General features: G+C 56.6%; 1 protein-coding gene across 2 annotated transcripts in view; it reads right to left on the bottom strand.

Annotated features, from left to right (window-relative positions):
* Positions 1-17,075, bottom strand: part of SLC38A10 (solute carrier family 38 member 10) — a 39,130-nt gene that overhangs the window by 4,891 nt on the left and 17,164 nt on the right. Inside the window, exons 9-13 of one of the 2 annotated variants that reach the window (XM_028112463.2) lie at positions 16,720-16,831; positions 15,590-15,696; positions 6,907-7,078; positions 1,346-1,510; positions 655-1,044 (exon numbers count right to left, since the gene is read on the bottom strand). In XM_028112463.2, coding sequence (XP_027968264.2) covers positions 655-1,044; positions 1,346-1,510; positions 6,907-7,078; positions 15,590-15,696; positions 16,720-16,831 — 946 coding nt within the window. The remainder of the gene's footprint in view (positions 1-654; positions 1,045-1,345; positions 1,511-6,906; positions 7,079-15,589; positions 15,697-16,719; positions 16,832-17,075) is intronic. The other variant, XM_028112464.2, reaches the window with a different exon arrangement.

The raw sequence follows: 17,075 nt of genomic DNA, 5'->3' as shown, positions 1-17,075 counted from the left end.
AGAGGTTCGCAAAGAACTCCGGGAGCGGGGGAGGCGGGGGGGGGGGGGGAGGCGGGGGCAGAGGGCGGAAGAGCCTTCCTAAAACTAGCCTCCTCGTCGCCCCCGTCAGCAGTTTATATCCAACCTGATGATTACCAGGGAAGTAATAAAAACATATTTAACAATCTCACGGGCTCATGGCAGCGAGCCAGCGCTAACTACCTGCACCAATTAACATGTGAGAACCATCCTAACCAGCGCCGAGGCGGCACTTAACAACGTGGTACCTGTCAAGCGCTCCCCGTGCGTCCCCCGCGAGTGCCCAGACGCACAGGAACAGCGCGGCACCTGACACTTAGCAGTCCAGCCAGTGACTGTGTGACAGATACCACGGAAGTGTCTCATCACCGGGCGCCCGGCTTCCCCAGCAGCTGCGGACGGGGCCGCGGCTCTCACGCTGTCACGTGCTGATCTTGGGAGCCGAAGGGGAACGGGGGCAGAAGGAGGGGTAATCAATCCTCACTGCCCCTCCCGACCTCTCCCGGGCCCCCCAGCGGAGGAACGTCTCACGGGGAGGAGTTTGTCAGGACAGGCACAGCTGACACCCACCGGGCTCACTCTTCTCTGCCCACTTGCCCACGGCCCCTGTGGCCCAGCCCGGCATTGGGACCCCACCTGCTCTCTCCCCTGCACCAGCTGCCGGGGCGTCCTGCCCCTCGGGGGGCACTGCCTGGGGTCCTGGCTGCAGACCCCTGTCACCTAGCCCCTGGTCCTCCTTCATGGGCTCAATGGCTGGCTGACCATTTTCTTCTGGAACCTTCTGGGGATCTTCAGGGAGACCACCTGCTGCCTCCAAGACCTGGTCCTGTCTGGGTCTCTCTCTTTCTGAATCTGGCAGAGGCGGTGCCATCTGAGCCTTGCCCACCAGAGCCTTTTCATCCACATGCTTGGACGGATGTTCATTCTCCTCTGACTCTTCTTGGTCTTGACCTTCGTCCACCACCACCTTGTCATGAGGGACAGGGGGCTCGTGGCGGTGGGCCTCGCCCATAGGTACTGCCATACCTGGAAGGAGACAGACGAGTCAGGGAGCAGGCAGGAGAGGGTGGCCTGGCCCTCCTTCCCAGGAGTAAGAACGGAGTCGCAGTGCCCAGCGGCGTGACCCAGGCTGGCAAGTGCCACGTCTCACAGATTGGACTTTTGCCTGAGCACGGAGGCTACTGCTAGAGAACTACAAAAGGGGCAGCTGCAAGCCAGCTGGTGGGGGCCGGCGGGAGAACGTGCATCTGAGCCACAGAAGGAAGGCGGCAGCAAGGACCAGAACCTAGGCAGGCCCCTCCCCGGCCCTCCCGCCGCACCACCCCACCTTGGCCGGGCCGGTCCAGCTGTGCCTCCTCTTTCTCTTTGGCGCCTTCCCTCTGGGGCACGTCCACGGGGCCCTTAATCTGGGCCTGCTCCATGTCATCTTTCTCATGTGGCAGCTTCGGCTTGTCTCGGCCGTCCTCGGCCACGTCCACAATTGGATTCTGGCCTGCAAGCACGACACAGCTAATTGAGCAGTGTTTCCACATGGCTACACCGCCCGTCAGCACAGGGACTGGGGGGTTTTCCCTAGATTGTAATCACATTTCCTAGTCGAATAGCAGAGCCTAAGCAGTTATTTTTTTTCCTGTTCAACCATTAGCAGCTAAGTAGCACCAAAAACTGTCATTTTTCATGTGTATTCATAACAAAAATATGTCAAAATGCAATTTACGCCTAACTGGGCGCAGAGGAGCCAGGCTCCACGCAATACTGGCCGTCACCACCAGATGGCGGCACGAACCCGCAGTTTGCAGAAGGATGGGGGCGGCAGCAGGGCCGCATCTGCCCAGGGTTCCCCCTTCTCCAGGACAACCACCTGCCACAACTCAACCCCCTGCTACAAGCCGGGATGGGGGTGGCGCTGAGAGGTGCTCGAGGAGAATGCTGGGGGAAAAGCGACCTGTGACTCTGTAGGCACCTTACCGCCGGCGGCCAGACGAGAGCCACACCTAGAGCCTGCGAAGCGGCACCTCCCCCACCGCCTGTTAGGAAACCGTCTCCATTAAAGAGTTGACAAATGTGGCAGAAACTAAACATCTTGGGAAAAGAAACTTTAAAAAACCGTCATTTTACCCCAGAGGCCAGAAGCACCTTCTATTCCCCTGGACACGAGCTGCCCAGAGAAGGGGAGACTAACGTCCTCTGTGGGCAGCAGTGCTGCTGGCCTGAGCCTGCGGGGGGGGGGGGGGGGGGGGGGTCACAGTGGTCCTGTTTGGACAGGGCCCTGCCGGTCCCCAAGGAGAGGAAATTACCCAGGTCGACTGGACCTGCGAGCCTGGGGCGGTGCCCCCACTCACGTGGGTGCCAGACAGCAGCTGGGGACAGCACCCTCACCAGACGGGTGCAGGGATGGGGCCCTGCCAGGTGGCGGGGGCGAGCCAGCAGGAAGCAGACTCTGGACTCTACAGATGAACCAAGTGGCTGGTAACAGTAAGTGTGTGAGCGTCACCCGAGCAGGTGTGACGTCCTGGTCTCCATCACACAATTAACCCCTTCCCAGAGGCCCTGTGCTCAAATAAGAATCACCCTAAATCAAGGTGTCTCTCCAGTGGATCACAAAGTTAAGAAAAAGGGTTGGACGGGATGCCTGGGTGGCTCAGTCAGTTAAGCGTCTGCCTTCGGCTCAGGTCATGGTACCAAGGTCCTGGGATGGAGTCCCGCATCGGGCTCCCTGCTCGGTGGGGAGCCTGCTTCTCCCTCTCCCTGCCACTCCCCCTGCTTGTGTGTGCTCTCTCCCAAATAAATAAAATCTTTAAAAAAAAAGAAAAAACAGCCAGAAGGGGGAGGAAAAACACAAGAAAACAAAGAAAACTGCCGAGCTATCATGGGACCAAGTCTCCTGTGCATGGTCCTGTCTCAGCAGGGACCAAGGCAAATAGGGGGAGAGCAGGGGCGGCCTGGTGGGCTGGGCTGAGGGGAGCCCCGTGCGGGCAGCCAGATGCCGGGGAAGAGGAACAGCACGGAGTCCGCTGCAAGGGCCCTCGGACACTGCTGCAGGGACACCCGGCTGCACACAAAGCCGAGGTGCCTTGGGACTCCTGCCCCCCCACAGCCGCTGGCCCTGGCCTCCAGCATCACTATCCACGGCAACGACCCACATGCCCTCAGCTGGAGCCGGGCTCTCCCTAGCAGACAGCCAGCGACGCCTCCTGGCACAGCGAGACAAACTTAAACCCCCAGAACGAGTGACTAAAGAGCGGCCCACGCTTGCGCACACAGCACACGGCCCCACGAGCAGACGGGCACCTCGGCGTCCCCAGCAGTCAACGGCCACCTCAGTCGCCCTCAGGGTCGTCACTGGGTCCCAGCAATCACTGATGACCCGAGACAGGCCCGGGACAATCCCGTGTCCATGCCTCGTTCTGCTGAGCGGTGACAGACCCCACACTGCCCAGGGTGGCCTGGCTTTCAGAACTGCGCCACATGGTGACAAGGGACCTGCTTGTCCTCCTGATGGTGCTTCAGGCTGGGAGCCCCCCGAGACAGGCTGATGGACGGAAACTGCGCTCTGGGCTGTCTTTGGAATCGGGGAAGCAGTGTGGGGGGCACAACCTCTAGGGCAGGCCTGCCCACAGCACCAAGGAAGTCTGCACTCGAGGACCTGGGCTGGGGGTGACCGTTGCTGGTGGCCGGCATCGACCAGCCTCTCTCTGAGGACCCAGGGGTCAGTTAAGGTGGAAGGCAATCACCTCAGAAAGCAAGCACCAAAACAAAGGGACCGCTCCAATCACACCTGAGCCCACAGATGGAGTCCCTGTCACTCGGAGGGGACCCCGATTCAGGAGACATGTAGGACCCCAGGGCCACGCACTCGTAAGGCAAGAAGAGCCGAGAGCTAGGCCCTGGGTTTAGGTGACCTTCCTGACGACCGGTTTCCGGCGCCCCTCGAGGTGGCTGTGAGAGTGGGTTGGGGAGCGCTGATTTTTGAAACCCACTCTTCTTGGCATGGCTGGCAGGGGCAGTCTTGACCTCTGCATTCTCTCATCTTTCCAAGCGTGCAGGGGTCGCCATGGCTCCTCGGACCCGAGCGTCCCGATCAAGGGGCCACAGTGGCCCGAGCCTCACTCTCATGGTCCCCTAGAGCAGGCAGGTCTACCCACGGGCAGCGGGCGGAGGTGGGTAAGCTGCTCCCCGAGGGCCTCCGAGGGCAGGTCCGGGTCACTCAGGGCTGCGCACGGGAGGCAGCGCCCTCCCTGCCCCAGGGGCCCCTCTGGATGCGGTGTGGCTGGGCTGGCGAAGTCACCCCGGAGGGCACAAGTAACACACGGGCAGCAGGGGCAGGGGCCATAGCATGGTGGCCGATGAAAGCCCCTCTCAGCACGGATCGGGAGGGCTGCCCCAGCCAAGGAGAGCAAGCAGACGCACGTGGAGCCAGGTGTCCCTCACACACCCCCCGGCATCTGTCTCAGAGAGTGCATGCACTCCTGCCCGCGTGCAGGGCTGAGTCCCCGGGGAGAGATCCCCGCCCTATGGCGAGCTCCCACGCGGGCCTGTGGTCAGCCCCTGCCACCTGCGTCCACAGTCATGGCCGTGCTGTCCCCCAGCCTTTAGCCTGCTGCCCGGCCTGACACCAGAGCCCCCGTCCGGCCCTTGGTGTTTCTCCCCACAGAGCAGCAGCGGCGCCCCTGCAGGGTGGCAGTGGGGGGGGGGCGCGTGCACCAGGGGATGAGAACACGGGGGGCGGGGGGACGCTGGGAGGGGACGTGGCTGCATTCAGAGGAGGGAGCCAAACATGTCACAGAATCCGACCTGACCTGCCAGACCCGCTGGGGCGCTATCAGATAGGAGATAAATGGCCTAATTAGCCTTTTTAACAGATAATTGCCTTGCAGAGCCCAGCAACCTCTCTCCTCCACACTTACTGCTCACCACACCAGTGCGCATCCTGGGCTCTGCTCTCCAAGAGTGCCGGGCCACGTGTCCCCAGCAGGGCAGGACCGCCATCATCTGTCCCCGGGCCAGCTTGGGGCTCTAAGGAAAGCCAGCACCGTTCTGGCCTCTGCAACATCAAAGAGACCAATAAAACCCCACTCCAGGCTGACGGGCAGAAGTCCGACAGGGTGCGTACACGGTGCGGGCCCCCTCGGTCCCAGCTCTGCTTCAACGAGGCAACCCATCAATTATGGGGGAGGCCAGGGGCGAGAAAAATGGAGAACGCGCTAAAAACAAACGGCATGTGGTTCTGAGGGGGCCATGTGTTTTGTTACAGGCTCGTGGAAGCAATGGAAACCAGATGTGGCCTCGGCAGGCGCCAGGTGAGCCCACAGCCCGTCTCCACCACAGGATGCAGCTGTCGGCACAGGCCATGGACCGCAGCCGCGCAGTGACATGGGGACAGTCAGCCCGGTGCCGACTAATGCCAGAAAATCCACAGCCAGCTGAGACGGGGTCACCGGTGCCCAAGTCCAGCTCGGCCACGGCCATCCCCAAGGCACACAAGGCCAAGACGCCTGACCGTGAAGGACCCAGTAGGGCCATCAGAGGGGCAGGTGCAGGCCACCCGTTTCCCTCTTCAAGTGGACTTTCTCCATCCAAACTGCCAAGCCCAGCGTGGGACACTAAGGTGGCTTCTGACCCCTCTGATTTGTTTCTCTGGGGAACCCCGCCATTCCCCGGGGCCCTCTCTCCAGGGACCCCAAAAGGGGAATCTTTCTGCCAGCCCTTGTCATCCCAAGAAGGCTAAAGAGAGCATGGCCCGCTCCTCCAAGCCCCAGGAGAGACTGTTCTCCCACAGGGGAGGTTGTCGGGGGCATGGATGCCAGGCTTTCCAAGCCCAGGGACAGAGACAGTAACAAATCTAAGGGCCACGTGCCTTCCACTGCCGGCAGGCCCGGGCAGCAAGGACCCAGGGCATGTGCAACTCTCTTGCCAGCCTTTTGGGACGTTTTCTTTTGTCAATCATGGTAGGCCGGCAGACCGGGGCTCCCACCTGGGGCAGGCACTCCTTAGCCTTCACCGTCAAAAGGCACCTGAAACTCACGGGAGGATAGCACTGCTCCCCCCGAGGGGACTCCCCCAGAAGGGCATGCCAAGCAGGCAGCCTGGCAAATCTCAATCCAAGTGGGGGTCTACTGGCAGGGGAGCAGATTCAGACACACATAGACACACTATTAGTGTGAATGCCTAAAACCCAGCCATAGTCAGAGCAGAAGCCCCCAGAATGGAGCACACCACCCCCCCAGTACCCAAGCCTGATGCCACTCAGAGCTGCTAGGGGGTGCAGGGTCAGCATGGAGGAAGCCCTCCTTAACCCCTCCCACCTATGCCTGGGATGGCCAGGGACTCCAAGAAAACTCTTCTCTCCCAACCAACTCTGGACATGATGGAGCCCCTTCTGTAGCCCAGAAAGCCACGCTCAGAACCACCCTGCACCCTGACAGGCAAGGTCACGGGGGGGGGGGTCACAGAGCCACACTGCAGCAGGCCCTCCGAGGCAGGCCTGTAGCTGCAGAAGGCTGCGTGGGTCATGCCCTCCCCACGGGCTGGTGGGCCAACAGCAAGGGGGGACATTGAACAAAGGCACAGGGCGTCGCTGACCTTGTCCAAGCAAAACCCGGCTTGAACCCTCATCCCCAAATCAGAGCAAGCAAAAACGACAATACCCCCCACACACTTGCTTACCTGTCAGCGCACCAAACGGCGGGCACTGAGCTCTCCGTCCTGCTGTCCTCCACAGGCAGGCGGCTGTACCTGGCCCCTGGAGGCCCCCTGCCCTACTCTCCCACCAAAATAGGACCAGGGCGGGTGAGATAGCCTGGAATTACCACTTGCACGCCACGCCCCTGAGGTGACACTGCAGGACGCCCCGAAAAGGCTGCAGGGCTGGGGGGGCCATGTGCATACCTGGAAGTTGCGTACCTGGGAGCCGAGCCACCTCTGCCTTTATGATGCCCTCGGCCTCTTCAATCCGGCCAGCCAAGGCTTCCTCGGCCAAGTCCACAGGGGCCTCCTCACTCACAGACAGGGTAGTGTGTGTGCTGACCACCAGGATGCCCAGGCCAACCCAGAGCACCACCTGGACAAGACAAAGACCCAAGGGCAAAAGGGGTCAGGCAGTTGCCGCACCCCTGCCCTGCACAGGGGAGGAGGGGGCATGTGGGCACAGTGCACAGCAGGAGGGGCTGGGGAACACAGGGCACTCAGGCCGTGGTCCTGCTGGCCTTGCCCACCACTCGTGTTGGCCACTAGGAGACGGTGGCCCCTCACTGGTGAACGTGACCGAATCATCAGCCAAACCTGCTAGAGCTGGGCTGGCCATGGAGGAAGGGGCAGGCGAGGGGCAGGCTGGGGGCAGCGTGAGGGCAGCCTGCAGAGAGCAGACCCCCGAGCCCACCAACCAGGCCTCCTGGAGAGCAGGGGCCAGACCCACCTGCACCTGTGGCGGCAGAGGTCAGGCTCCCTGATGGCTCTGGCCAGAAGAGCAAGGATCTCAGGGCAGCTGCCTAACCCTAAGGGGGCACTTTGGCATCCCACACCTCGCCCAACAGCCGTGCAGAGGGCCCAGTGTGCCATTGGTCTGCCTCCCATGTCACCCACTGAGTGGGACACACCCAGAGCTGCTGGCACAGACAGGGAGAAAGCCACGAAGGAGGTGGCTCCTCAGCCCCCTTCAGCGGGGGGTGCCCATCGGGTCTGCCCAGTGACCGTGCTGGACGCGCTGCTGACGGCCGAGGCTCCTCGTCCCCAGCCCCATCCCTGCTGTGAGGGAGCCGGGCTGGTCACACATGCAGCCCTCAGCAGTTCAGGCGACCAGCCCCGCGTCAGGCAATGCCGTCTCCTCCTGCAGCGCCTGCCTGAAGACACGCACGCGCTGTCATTGGTGCAGATCACTGCCCTGCCTGCGCCCGGCCTGCCAGGCCCTCCCCAGGGAGCAGTGGCTCCTGGTCCTGCAGAGTCCGCGGGAGAGCAACCCACAAGGCGACCTGCTCCAAGAGCCAGGGAGACCCCGTTGCTCACCTCTCTGCAGTCTCACAGCCAGGATTCAAACCTTTATCTCAAAGGCATGTTGACTTTAAAAAACCAGTGAGCCATTCCTGAGTCCAACACAGCTAGAGAACGGCCTGCACTCACAGAGGCGGGCCAGGCCAGCCAGGGAAGGCCTCCAGGACAAGTCCATTCCTGCGCCGCTGCTCTGCAACACGGCACTGCTCCGGAGCCCACAGATGCCAAGGGCAGGCTGAGCTCTGAGGTCAGCCATGGGTCAGGGGGGCCTGTGGACTCCTGGAGGCTCTCAGTGACCCCCCCAAACCCACCTGCCATGGCCAGGTGCAACAGGGCTACCCAAGGTTCGTGCACAGATTTGGGACGCCAAAGCAGCATCCACAGACTCCACAATACACAACTTGGGATCAAGAGCTCCTGACTGTGACCACGTCGGCCCCCAAGTATTCTCCTAAAAATGCGAGTAGACTTAGCATTAGCATATGACATCTTCTTCCCAGGAAGGTAAGATTCGTGGGGCAATGATGGTGTCCAGAAGTGACCGAGGTCATTTTTGAAAGTTAAAAGAGAAGGACAGTTCATTTTTTTAAGATTTTTTATTTATTCACTTGAGAGAGAGACAGGGAGAGAGAGGGACAGCACGAGCGGGGGGAGGGGCAGAGGGAGAGGGAGAAGCAGGCTCCCCGCTGAGCAGGGAGCCCGACGCGGGGCTCGATCCCAGGACCCTGGGGTCATGACCTGAGCAGAAGGCAGACACTTAACCGACTGAGCCACCCAGGCGCCCTGAGAAGGACACTTTAAATCCTTGCATTTTGTATTTCCCCAACCCAACCAACAGCAGAAACGACCTTGACAACAGAAATGACAACAACAAAAGCTTCTCTCCTAACTTGGACCCTTAGCCCAAGCTTGGCAAAACCAGGGGCTTGGCCTGGGGGCCCCACGTGCCATGGCGTCCCAGAGCACCCCTCAAGCCATGACCTGTAGCCTCCAGATCTGTTGAGGTCCCCGACTCAAAAACAAAAAAGCACCTATGGGGGGAGGAAGCATTCACTTTCACTGCTTACACGTAAGCCTGTCTGAACAACACACAAGTTCAAATTCTGCTCCTCCTGATGAAACACACATGGAGGCAGGGGCTCCAGCCGCCATGCAGCCACACACCCCGATTCTGGTCTCCAGGTCGGTGTGCAGCCCGCCCGCAGCCCACGGATCCCAGCTGGAAGGCCTGGGAGCCGTGCTCTGGTGGAGGTCAGACGGCGACCCGTGGGCGGCTCGCTGGCTCCAAGTCTCAGTGTCACGTATTCACTGACTTATGGCCTTCCAGGAGCACAGCGCCGGCCTGTGACCGGGGCAGGCCCCTGCTCTCTCCTCGGGGCCCCTCCAGCAGCTCCTGCTCCCCCTGCTGGCTTCCAGGCCGCAGTGCGTCAATTCTCAACACCTCCACCCAAGTCCAGACCTCTCTCCAGTCTGGAGAGATTCTCAGATTCTCAGAATCTCAAGATCAAGAATGAACTCATGATGGCAGAGAAAGTTCCTTTTCGATTCACTAAGGGCGCATTGTGTGTCCATAGTCCTTGCTCCTCCTACGACGATGCTTCTCAGGACACTCCTCCTTTTGAGACTTTCTGCAGCCCAGTCCTGACACGTCCATCACCCACGCACCCCTGTCCAGCTCTTCTCTAGGCCTGTATCCAGCCATCAGGTAGGCCAGGGACAGCGGACCCCGGCCTGACACTGGGTCCACACCTTCCGCGGGAGAAGCAGCCAGAGCTCCCGGGACAGAAGGGAGAAAGGAATCAAGCAGGTGCCCTCCGGACCCAAGGTCTGTGCACACCAAACTCCAGCCACATTGCCAAGTTTGTCCCTTGGAAGATCCATCTTCCTCAAAACACTAAAGCTGCATGTTTGGAAATAAAGCACAGCAGTACATACGAACAGTTTGCCCCGGTCAGACGGTCCATTCCAGAACTAACTTGTGATACACAAGTCATCAGGGCACTAGGTCAGAGAGAGAACCTTTACCATCTTCACAAATGGCTAATGCACGTCAGTGCACTTTCTGGATTTAGAAACCACAGTAACGCAGGCACAGACGGACGCTTCTTTAACACGATTCCACATGCGTTCACGTACGTGGCTGCAGTGGTGTGTGAATGTGCATGTTCACTCCCACGTGTGAAGCCACGGCCACACCAGGCTCAGCAGTTAAAAGCAGGAGCTCTCGTGGCTGCATCAGGAGACGGCGAGCTGGCCCCGCACGCTGTGGGCCCCACGGCGATCCGGCATCCTGGGAGGTGCGGCTGCACCCCACACCCGTGACTGCACATAAGGCTGCTAAGTACACACCACAGATTCGCCGGAGCACACAGACAACGACACTTCCTAAATTAAGCTACAGCTTCAAAGAATTCCGACGAGACTGAAAAAAACAAAAAGCTGGACTTGGTTTCATGAGTCAGATCAGCTAATTCAACATTCATATGGGAAGATGAAGAGGTGAGCATATCCAGAAACATCATCAATAAAAGTGAGGAAGAGGGATCAGAATGAAAATGTTTCCCAAGGGGCGCCTGGCTGGCTCAGTCGTTGAGCGGCTGCCTTCGGCTCAGGTCATGATCCCAGGGTCCTGGGATCGAGCCCCGCATCGGGCTCCCTGCTCAGCGGGGAACCTGCTTCTCCCTCTCCCACTCCCCCTGCTTGTGTTCCCCCTCTCGCTGTGTCTTTCTCTGTCAAATAAATAAATAAAATCTTTAAAAAAAAAAAAAAAAGTTTCCCAAGCCGAGCACCCGGCTGGCTCAGTCAGGAAGTGTGCAATTCCTGATCTCAGGGTTGTGAGTTCCAGCCCCACCCTGGATGTAGGGATTACTAAAAATAAATCAATAAACTTAAAAAAAAGTTGGATCCAAATTAAAATAAGAGTTTCCAGAGCAATGCACCACGGAGCGGGGGGCGCTGCCAGAGCTACAGCAGCAAGCAGCGTGGCCGGTGGCACAAGGCGGCAAGTCCCAAACTGGGCCCAAGTCCGTACAAGACCTAATACGTGGGAGTGGTAACCCTGCACGGCGGTGACCGAGCCCCAGTGAGCTGCCAGCTATGGAGCCTGCTTTGTTTCTTACCCCGAAATAAAACACAGATGATCAAAGATTTAAATGAAAAAACGAAGTCATGAAAGCACTGGAACTAAAGAAAGAATGTTTAAAAATAATACTGAAGAAGAAGGGCCCTTTTTTTTTTTAAGATTTTTTATTTTATTTATTTGTCAGAGAGAGAGAGCACAAGCAGGGGGAGCAGCAGGCAGAGGGAGAAACAGGCTCCGTGCTGAGCAGGGAGCCCGATGCAGGACTCCATCCCAGGATCCCAGGATCACGACCTGAGCCGAAGGCAGATGCTTAACGACTGAGTCACCCAGGCGCCCCGAGGAAGGGCCCCTCTAACAATGACTTTTTTTCCCCTAAAGGAGTCCGAGGGACTAAAACTCTGGGACTTGACAAACAGAAAAACATCTGGGCAGTGGGCTGGTTAATTTCTTCCTGCCATCACGAGTTCCCAAAACTCACTAAAATTGCCCAATTGAAGACACTGGCAGACAACCTTCGCCACCCAGACTGCTGGTGAGACCTTGGACAAAGGAGGTAAGCACAGAGGCCCCAAGAAGTCAGGTTCCTCCCGATCTGTGGTGCTGAGCACCGGGCAAGAAAACGGCAGCCTGGAGCTTGCATGACACTTGGGCAGGTGCCAGGGGTGAGGGGTGAGGGGGTGAGGACTCTCACAGCCAGAACTCGGGCAGCCACAATTCTCAGAGAAGGGCACCCATATTCTGAGTGCAATTCTCCCCTAAGGTACATGCCAGCTATGCAGAGAGGCATACAGAGCAGCCACCAAGCCAATCAAAGCTAAGCAGAGAATTTAGCCACGTGAGGGCAAGGGCGTTTAGCCAAGACCCTGAGAGGGCTGTGCCCTAGGAGTGACGCAAACCAGGAACAGACTACCCTTAACCGAACGCAGGCCTTCTGCCCACCCTCTGTCTGCTGGAAGACAGCATCATCCAGAACCTCTACCATTTCTCAAACACAATGGCCACAAACTACCAAGCACACCAGAAGACAGGACCAAGTGACAGAAAACCAAGAGGCTGCAAAGGATCAATATAAATAAATGTTGGCAATTTAAAACAATAATAACGACTCGTGATGTTTTATACATAAAATTAAAATACACAGAAACAATAGCACCAAAGGCCCAAGGAGGGTAAATGAAGGCAAAATATCCTGGGATACTTGCCTTGCCTGTGAAGTGGTAAAAACAACTTACAGTCAACTCTAATAAACCAAGGATCCATATTAAACTGCCTTGTATAACCATTAGAACAGAAATGTGCAACTCCAGCTAACAGAGAAATAAAAAATGAATACTTAAAATGTTTGATTTATCCAAAGTCAGCAAGAAAGAAACAAACAAAAGAGAACAGATGGGACAAGTAAAAAACAGAGTAAGACAGAAGCTTTAATCCCCCCAAAATCAGTAATTACATTCATTCTAAAGAGTCTTAAATATTCCCATTAACAAACCGTACAAAAACAAAACAAAACAAAAGCCAACTGTATGCCGTTATCTAAGGCCCACTGTAAACATAAAGGCAGAGAAAGATCATAAAGAAAAGACGAAAACCCTGTAACTGTGTAAATACAAATCCAAAACAAAGCCAGGTTAGTCACACTCTATCAGACAAGGCCAACTTTAAGGACAGAAGCATTTCCAAAGATACAAAGAGACGTTTCACAGGGAAAAGGGTCGGTTTAATAAAGATATAACCGTCCTAAAACTGTATGCTCCTAATAACACAGCTTCAAGATAAAAAGCAAAGACTGATACAGCTAAAAGGAGAAATAAACAAATCTACAATTACAGTGAACTTGTCATATCTTTCCCATAACGGATAAACAAGATTAAAAAAACAGCAAGAACACATAAAATCTGACAATTGCAGTTAGTAAACCTGATCTAACCATACACGGCCCACTGAGCGTCCGTCAGAGCAAACCATATGCTGGTTTGTCCCAAAAGTAAGTCTCAAAAATGTCAAAGGACTGAAATTCAAATTCTTAACTGTGTGCTCTCCAACCACAATGGGATCATGGTAGAAATCAGTACAAGAGATTACTAGGAAATCCCCCGAAGTCTGGACATCTAAAGAAGCCATGGGCAAAAGAAGACATAAGGAAAACTGGGGAATATGCTGTGACTTGAAGAGTAGGGTCAGTCCTTCAGTCCGTGGTTTGGTACAACCCTGTCAAAATCCAACATGGCTGTGCAGGAGGAGGCTGGCAAGCAGACTTAGCTGCGAACGCTCAGGGCCAGTGACAGAAAGACCCTCTGGGAGAAGAATGAAGGTCGAGGGGCCCGTCGCCCACCATGAAGGCTCACTGTAAAGCCACAGCACTCAGAGCAGGGCCACGTGAGGACAAGGACAGACTGACAGACCAGCCACAGAGGTGTCCCCAGCACTCCCCCCAGGTACACGGGAGACTGACGACAGCAGTGCCGCCACCGTGCCGGGGAAGGGGGGTTGCAATCAGCTAAGAGCCTTCACCCTACCTCCCCATCCATTCCTGACAGAGCACACATCTGAATGTGGACAATAAAATAAACAGCTTCTAGAACATAACCTACAAGGCTATCTGCAGGACCTTATAAATGGGCAGCACATAAAAAGCACCCAGCCAAAAAGAAAGGTGACAAACTGAACTATGCTAAAATGAAGAACACCTGAGGTGCCTGGTGGCGCAGTCAGTTGGGTGTCTGACTCTTGGTTTTGGCTCAGGTCGTGATCTGAGGGTGGTGAGATCGAGCCCCAGGTCGGGCTCCAAGCTCAGTGTGGAGTCTGCTTGAGATTCTCACTCCCTCCCCCTCTGCCCCTCCCCACTGCACATGCTCGCATGCACTCTCTCTCTAAAATAAATAAATCTTAAAAAAAATAAAATAAAATGAAGAACACCTGTTGGTGAAAAGGTATCATGAAGAACATGAAAAGATAGCCAAGAGTGAAAGAAAACATTTTTGATCTGTACTTCTGAAAAAAGATTTAGATCCAGAATCTTAAAAACTTCCACAAATCTTTAAGAAGACAACCCGGGAGGTAAAACGGGGCAAGACATAAAAGACTTTCACAAAGGAAGGCACTCACACGGCTGACAAGCACATGAAAAGGTGCTCAACATCACAGTCATCTGGGAACCGCAAATTAAAACCCAAGGAAGTACCACTGCACACCCCTCGGAAGGGCAGCATGCGTGAGAGGGACAGCAGAGGCTAAAGCAGCTAGAATTCTAACGTGGTGCCGGAGGACTACTTTGGGAAAACTGGAAAAAGCTTGGCAAAATCTCCTAAAGCTGGACAGACGTAACCCCAAGACCCAACAACCCTGCCTCGGTGAGTCACGCACACGCTGGACACACATCACAGATTAGTCATGTGGAGAGCCCCGCTGTGTGCTCCGGGGAGACGGCGCAGTGTCCTGCAGCAGCGAGAATGGGCAGGCTGCCCCACCCCATGGCGACATGGCTGACCTCAGACGTGATGCTCGAGTAAGGAGGCCAGACACACACAAACACTGTTGTGTCCTAAGACTCTGTTTATCCCAACTCCAAGGACAAGCAAAACTATTCCCAAACCTTAGAAGACAGAGGAGCAGTAACCTTTGGAGGGGAAAGACTGTGAGACGCCTGGGGAAGCTTTGGGTGCTGGAATGTTCTAACCCTGCCCTGGACGGTGGCTCCGTGGCTGGGTTCACTTGGCAAACAGTCATCACACTGTATGGAGAATTAGGTGCTTTGCTGTATGCTCGCTGTACGGCACTCCTGAAACCGTTACCGAAACATCCCAAAAGGAAAAAGCTCAGTAAGCCCATAAAAGGTGAGCAAAACACATGGACAGTTCACAGAAAAAGAAATGCAGTAGCTTATAAACACACAGAAAGATCCTGACGTCCCTGCAGGCTGCTGAAGGGGAAAGAGGCCTGGGCTTGTCTGGGAAGTGACAGCATTGACCTCTGCGTGGGCCGTGGGTGAAAGCCACCCCGGTTACACACGCTCATCCTCTTGGACACAGGGATTCCTTCTCCAGAAAGCTTCCTACAGACACGTTCTCAAATCCATCCCAACACTCGCATACACGGAGAACCATCGTAGTTTTGTCCGTGACAGCAGAGCACGGCAGAGGGGACCCCGCCAGACAGCCCCCTAGTGAGACAGTGGGGGATGGGAACGGGGGAGGGGCACAGGGCATGCCGCACACGCACACACAGAACACGGATGATCCAGCCACCGTACTAACACATACTTGGGGAAAAGCGGTTCAGTCTTCGACGCTCAGATGAAGTAAGCTGGTCTCACTCACACACACACACACACACACACACACACACAGCCCCGGGCCCCTGGGAACCTCTGTACATACAGTGGTAGTGGCCTGGCCTGGCCCTGCATCTCCCAGATCTTCAGAACCAAGTACCTTTTACACTAAGAAACTCTCCTCTGAGAACATGACCCCAGACCAATCCTGGGCGGGGATGAGCAGCGCTCACCTGGGAGGAAAGGGTGTTCTTGTGGATTTTCTTATAGATCAGAGCCGGGCAGATGAAGCAGATGAGACTTCCCATCGTCGCTCCCGTGAGGCCCAGGATCGTCTCCACTGGGAATGAGAAGCAACAGGAGGGGGTGAGTGCCAGGGGCTCCGGCAAGGGCCTGAATGACGGCTTTCGGCAAGCACAAGGCGGGCAAGCCAGCCCTGCTGCTAGGCCTATGTACACACACCTCCAGAACACCAGCGGGAGCGGGGGCACAGCCTTCTGTGCCCACAAGCAACTGAAGGGTATCCTGATACCACAGACAGAGAACAGTGTGGGATCAGCAGCCCCGTGAGAACCAGAGGCCGCACCTTTCCAGCCAGGAGTCTCAGGCAAGCTCCCTACTCCCTGCACCTCAGTTTCCTGGCCAGTGAAATGGAGGCAACGTGGCTCTCTCCCTTGACGGTGTGAGCCTCGGTGAGGCAGGAGGAGCACGTGTCTTCCCGCGGGGCCCAGCACCGAGAGAGGCCTACAGCACCGCACTGGCTCCCCACAGAGCATCTGGCATCCAGTGGGGGCTTCTCAGATGGCGGCTCATCTTAAATCACCACCCTCTCCACCGCACTCGGCGAGTGACAGAGCAGGATGGGTCCCAGGACACGTGTGTGTGCCTGGCTGGTTCGCTGGGCGAGCACACGTATGCTCCACTCAGTATGTGATAACGTAAGCTCCGTGTGTCTGGGAGGAAGCGTCTGACAACAAGAATCTCGCTCAGGCCCTTCCCCTCCCTTGGTGACGCATCATCAAACTCAGGGGTCAACAAACAGTATCACCACTGATTTCACCCATCAGGCTGGCACCCCACCCGGGCGTCAACCCTGGGGGTCACCTGCTCAGGTTTCCACATGCTTGTGGCTCCTTGAGGCTGCTACACTGTCCCATGCCTTTCCCGGGGCGGGGAGGAAAGATTCGAAGAGAGTCTCTAGATCTTCTTTTAGGAGACTAGAGAGGGCGATGTGAGACTCTGAGCGTCTTGGCTGAACACGGAGACTCCAGGCAGTGACAGCCCCAGGGTCCCTCCACATCACAGCAAGGATGGGGGACAGGCCCGGCGGGAAACCAGTCCCCAGAGCAGCCCTCCCACTTACCGTTGGGGATCATGACTCCGCCCACCATGGTTCCGAACACGACGGAGAGGGTAAGTGCTTTAAACCGCAGAGGGGGCATGTAGCCTCCAGCAGCAAAGGTCCCATCTTTTTGCTGGGTGAAAGAAAACAAAAAGGTTTTGAAATGACTGATTTCCTCTCTGCTCTCTAGCAAGAATGCCCCTAAAGGGCTCTGCTGGTGCCCCAGGTGGGTGTGCGTGGGAGTCCGGCAGGTGACTCCAGACACAGTACGACTTGGCTGAGCAGCGTTCATGTGAAGCCGTAACCCAACCCATAACCCAACCCAGCAAAACGCCGGGAAGGGATTGCTCCTAGCATCAGGCATGGAACGTAAATTT

The sequence above is a fragment of the Eumetopias jubatus genome, unplaced genomic scaffold (assembly GCF_037043125.1).
Source record: "Eumetopias jubatus isolate StellerSeaLion01/CBP00866 unplaced genomic scaffold, mEumJub1_p1.0 scaffold_10, whole genome shotgun sequence".
Classification (NCBI taxonomy): domain Eukaryota; kingdom Metazoa; phylum Chordata; class Mammalia; order Carnivora; family Otariidae; genus Eumetopias; species Eumetopias jubatus.
Note: the sequence above shows the minus strand (reverse complement) of the source record. Positions and strands in the feature narration are given on the sequence as shown.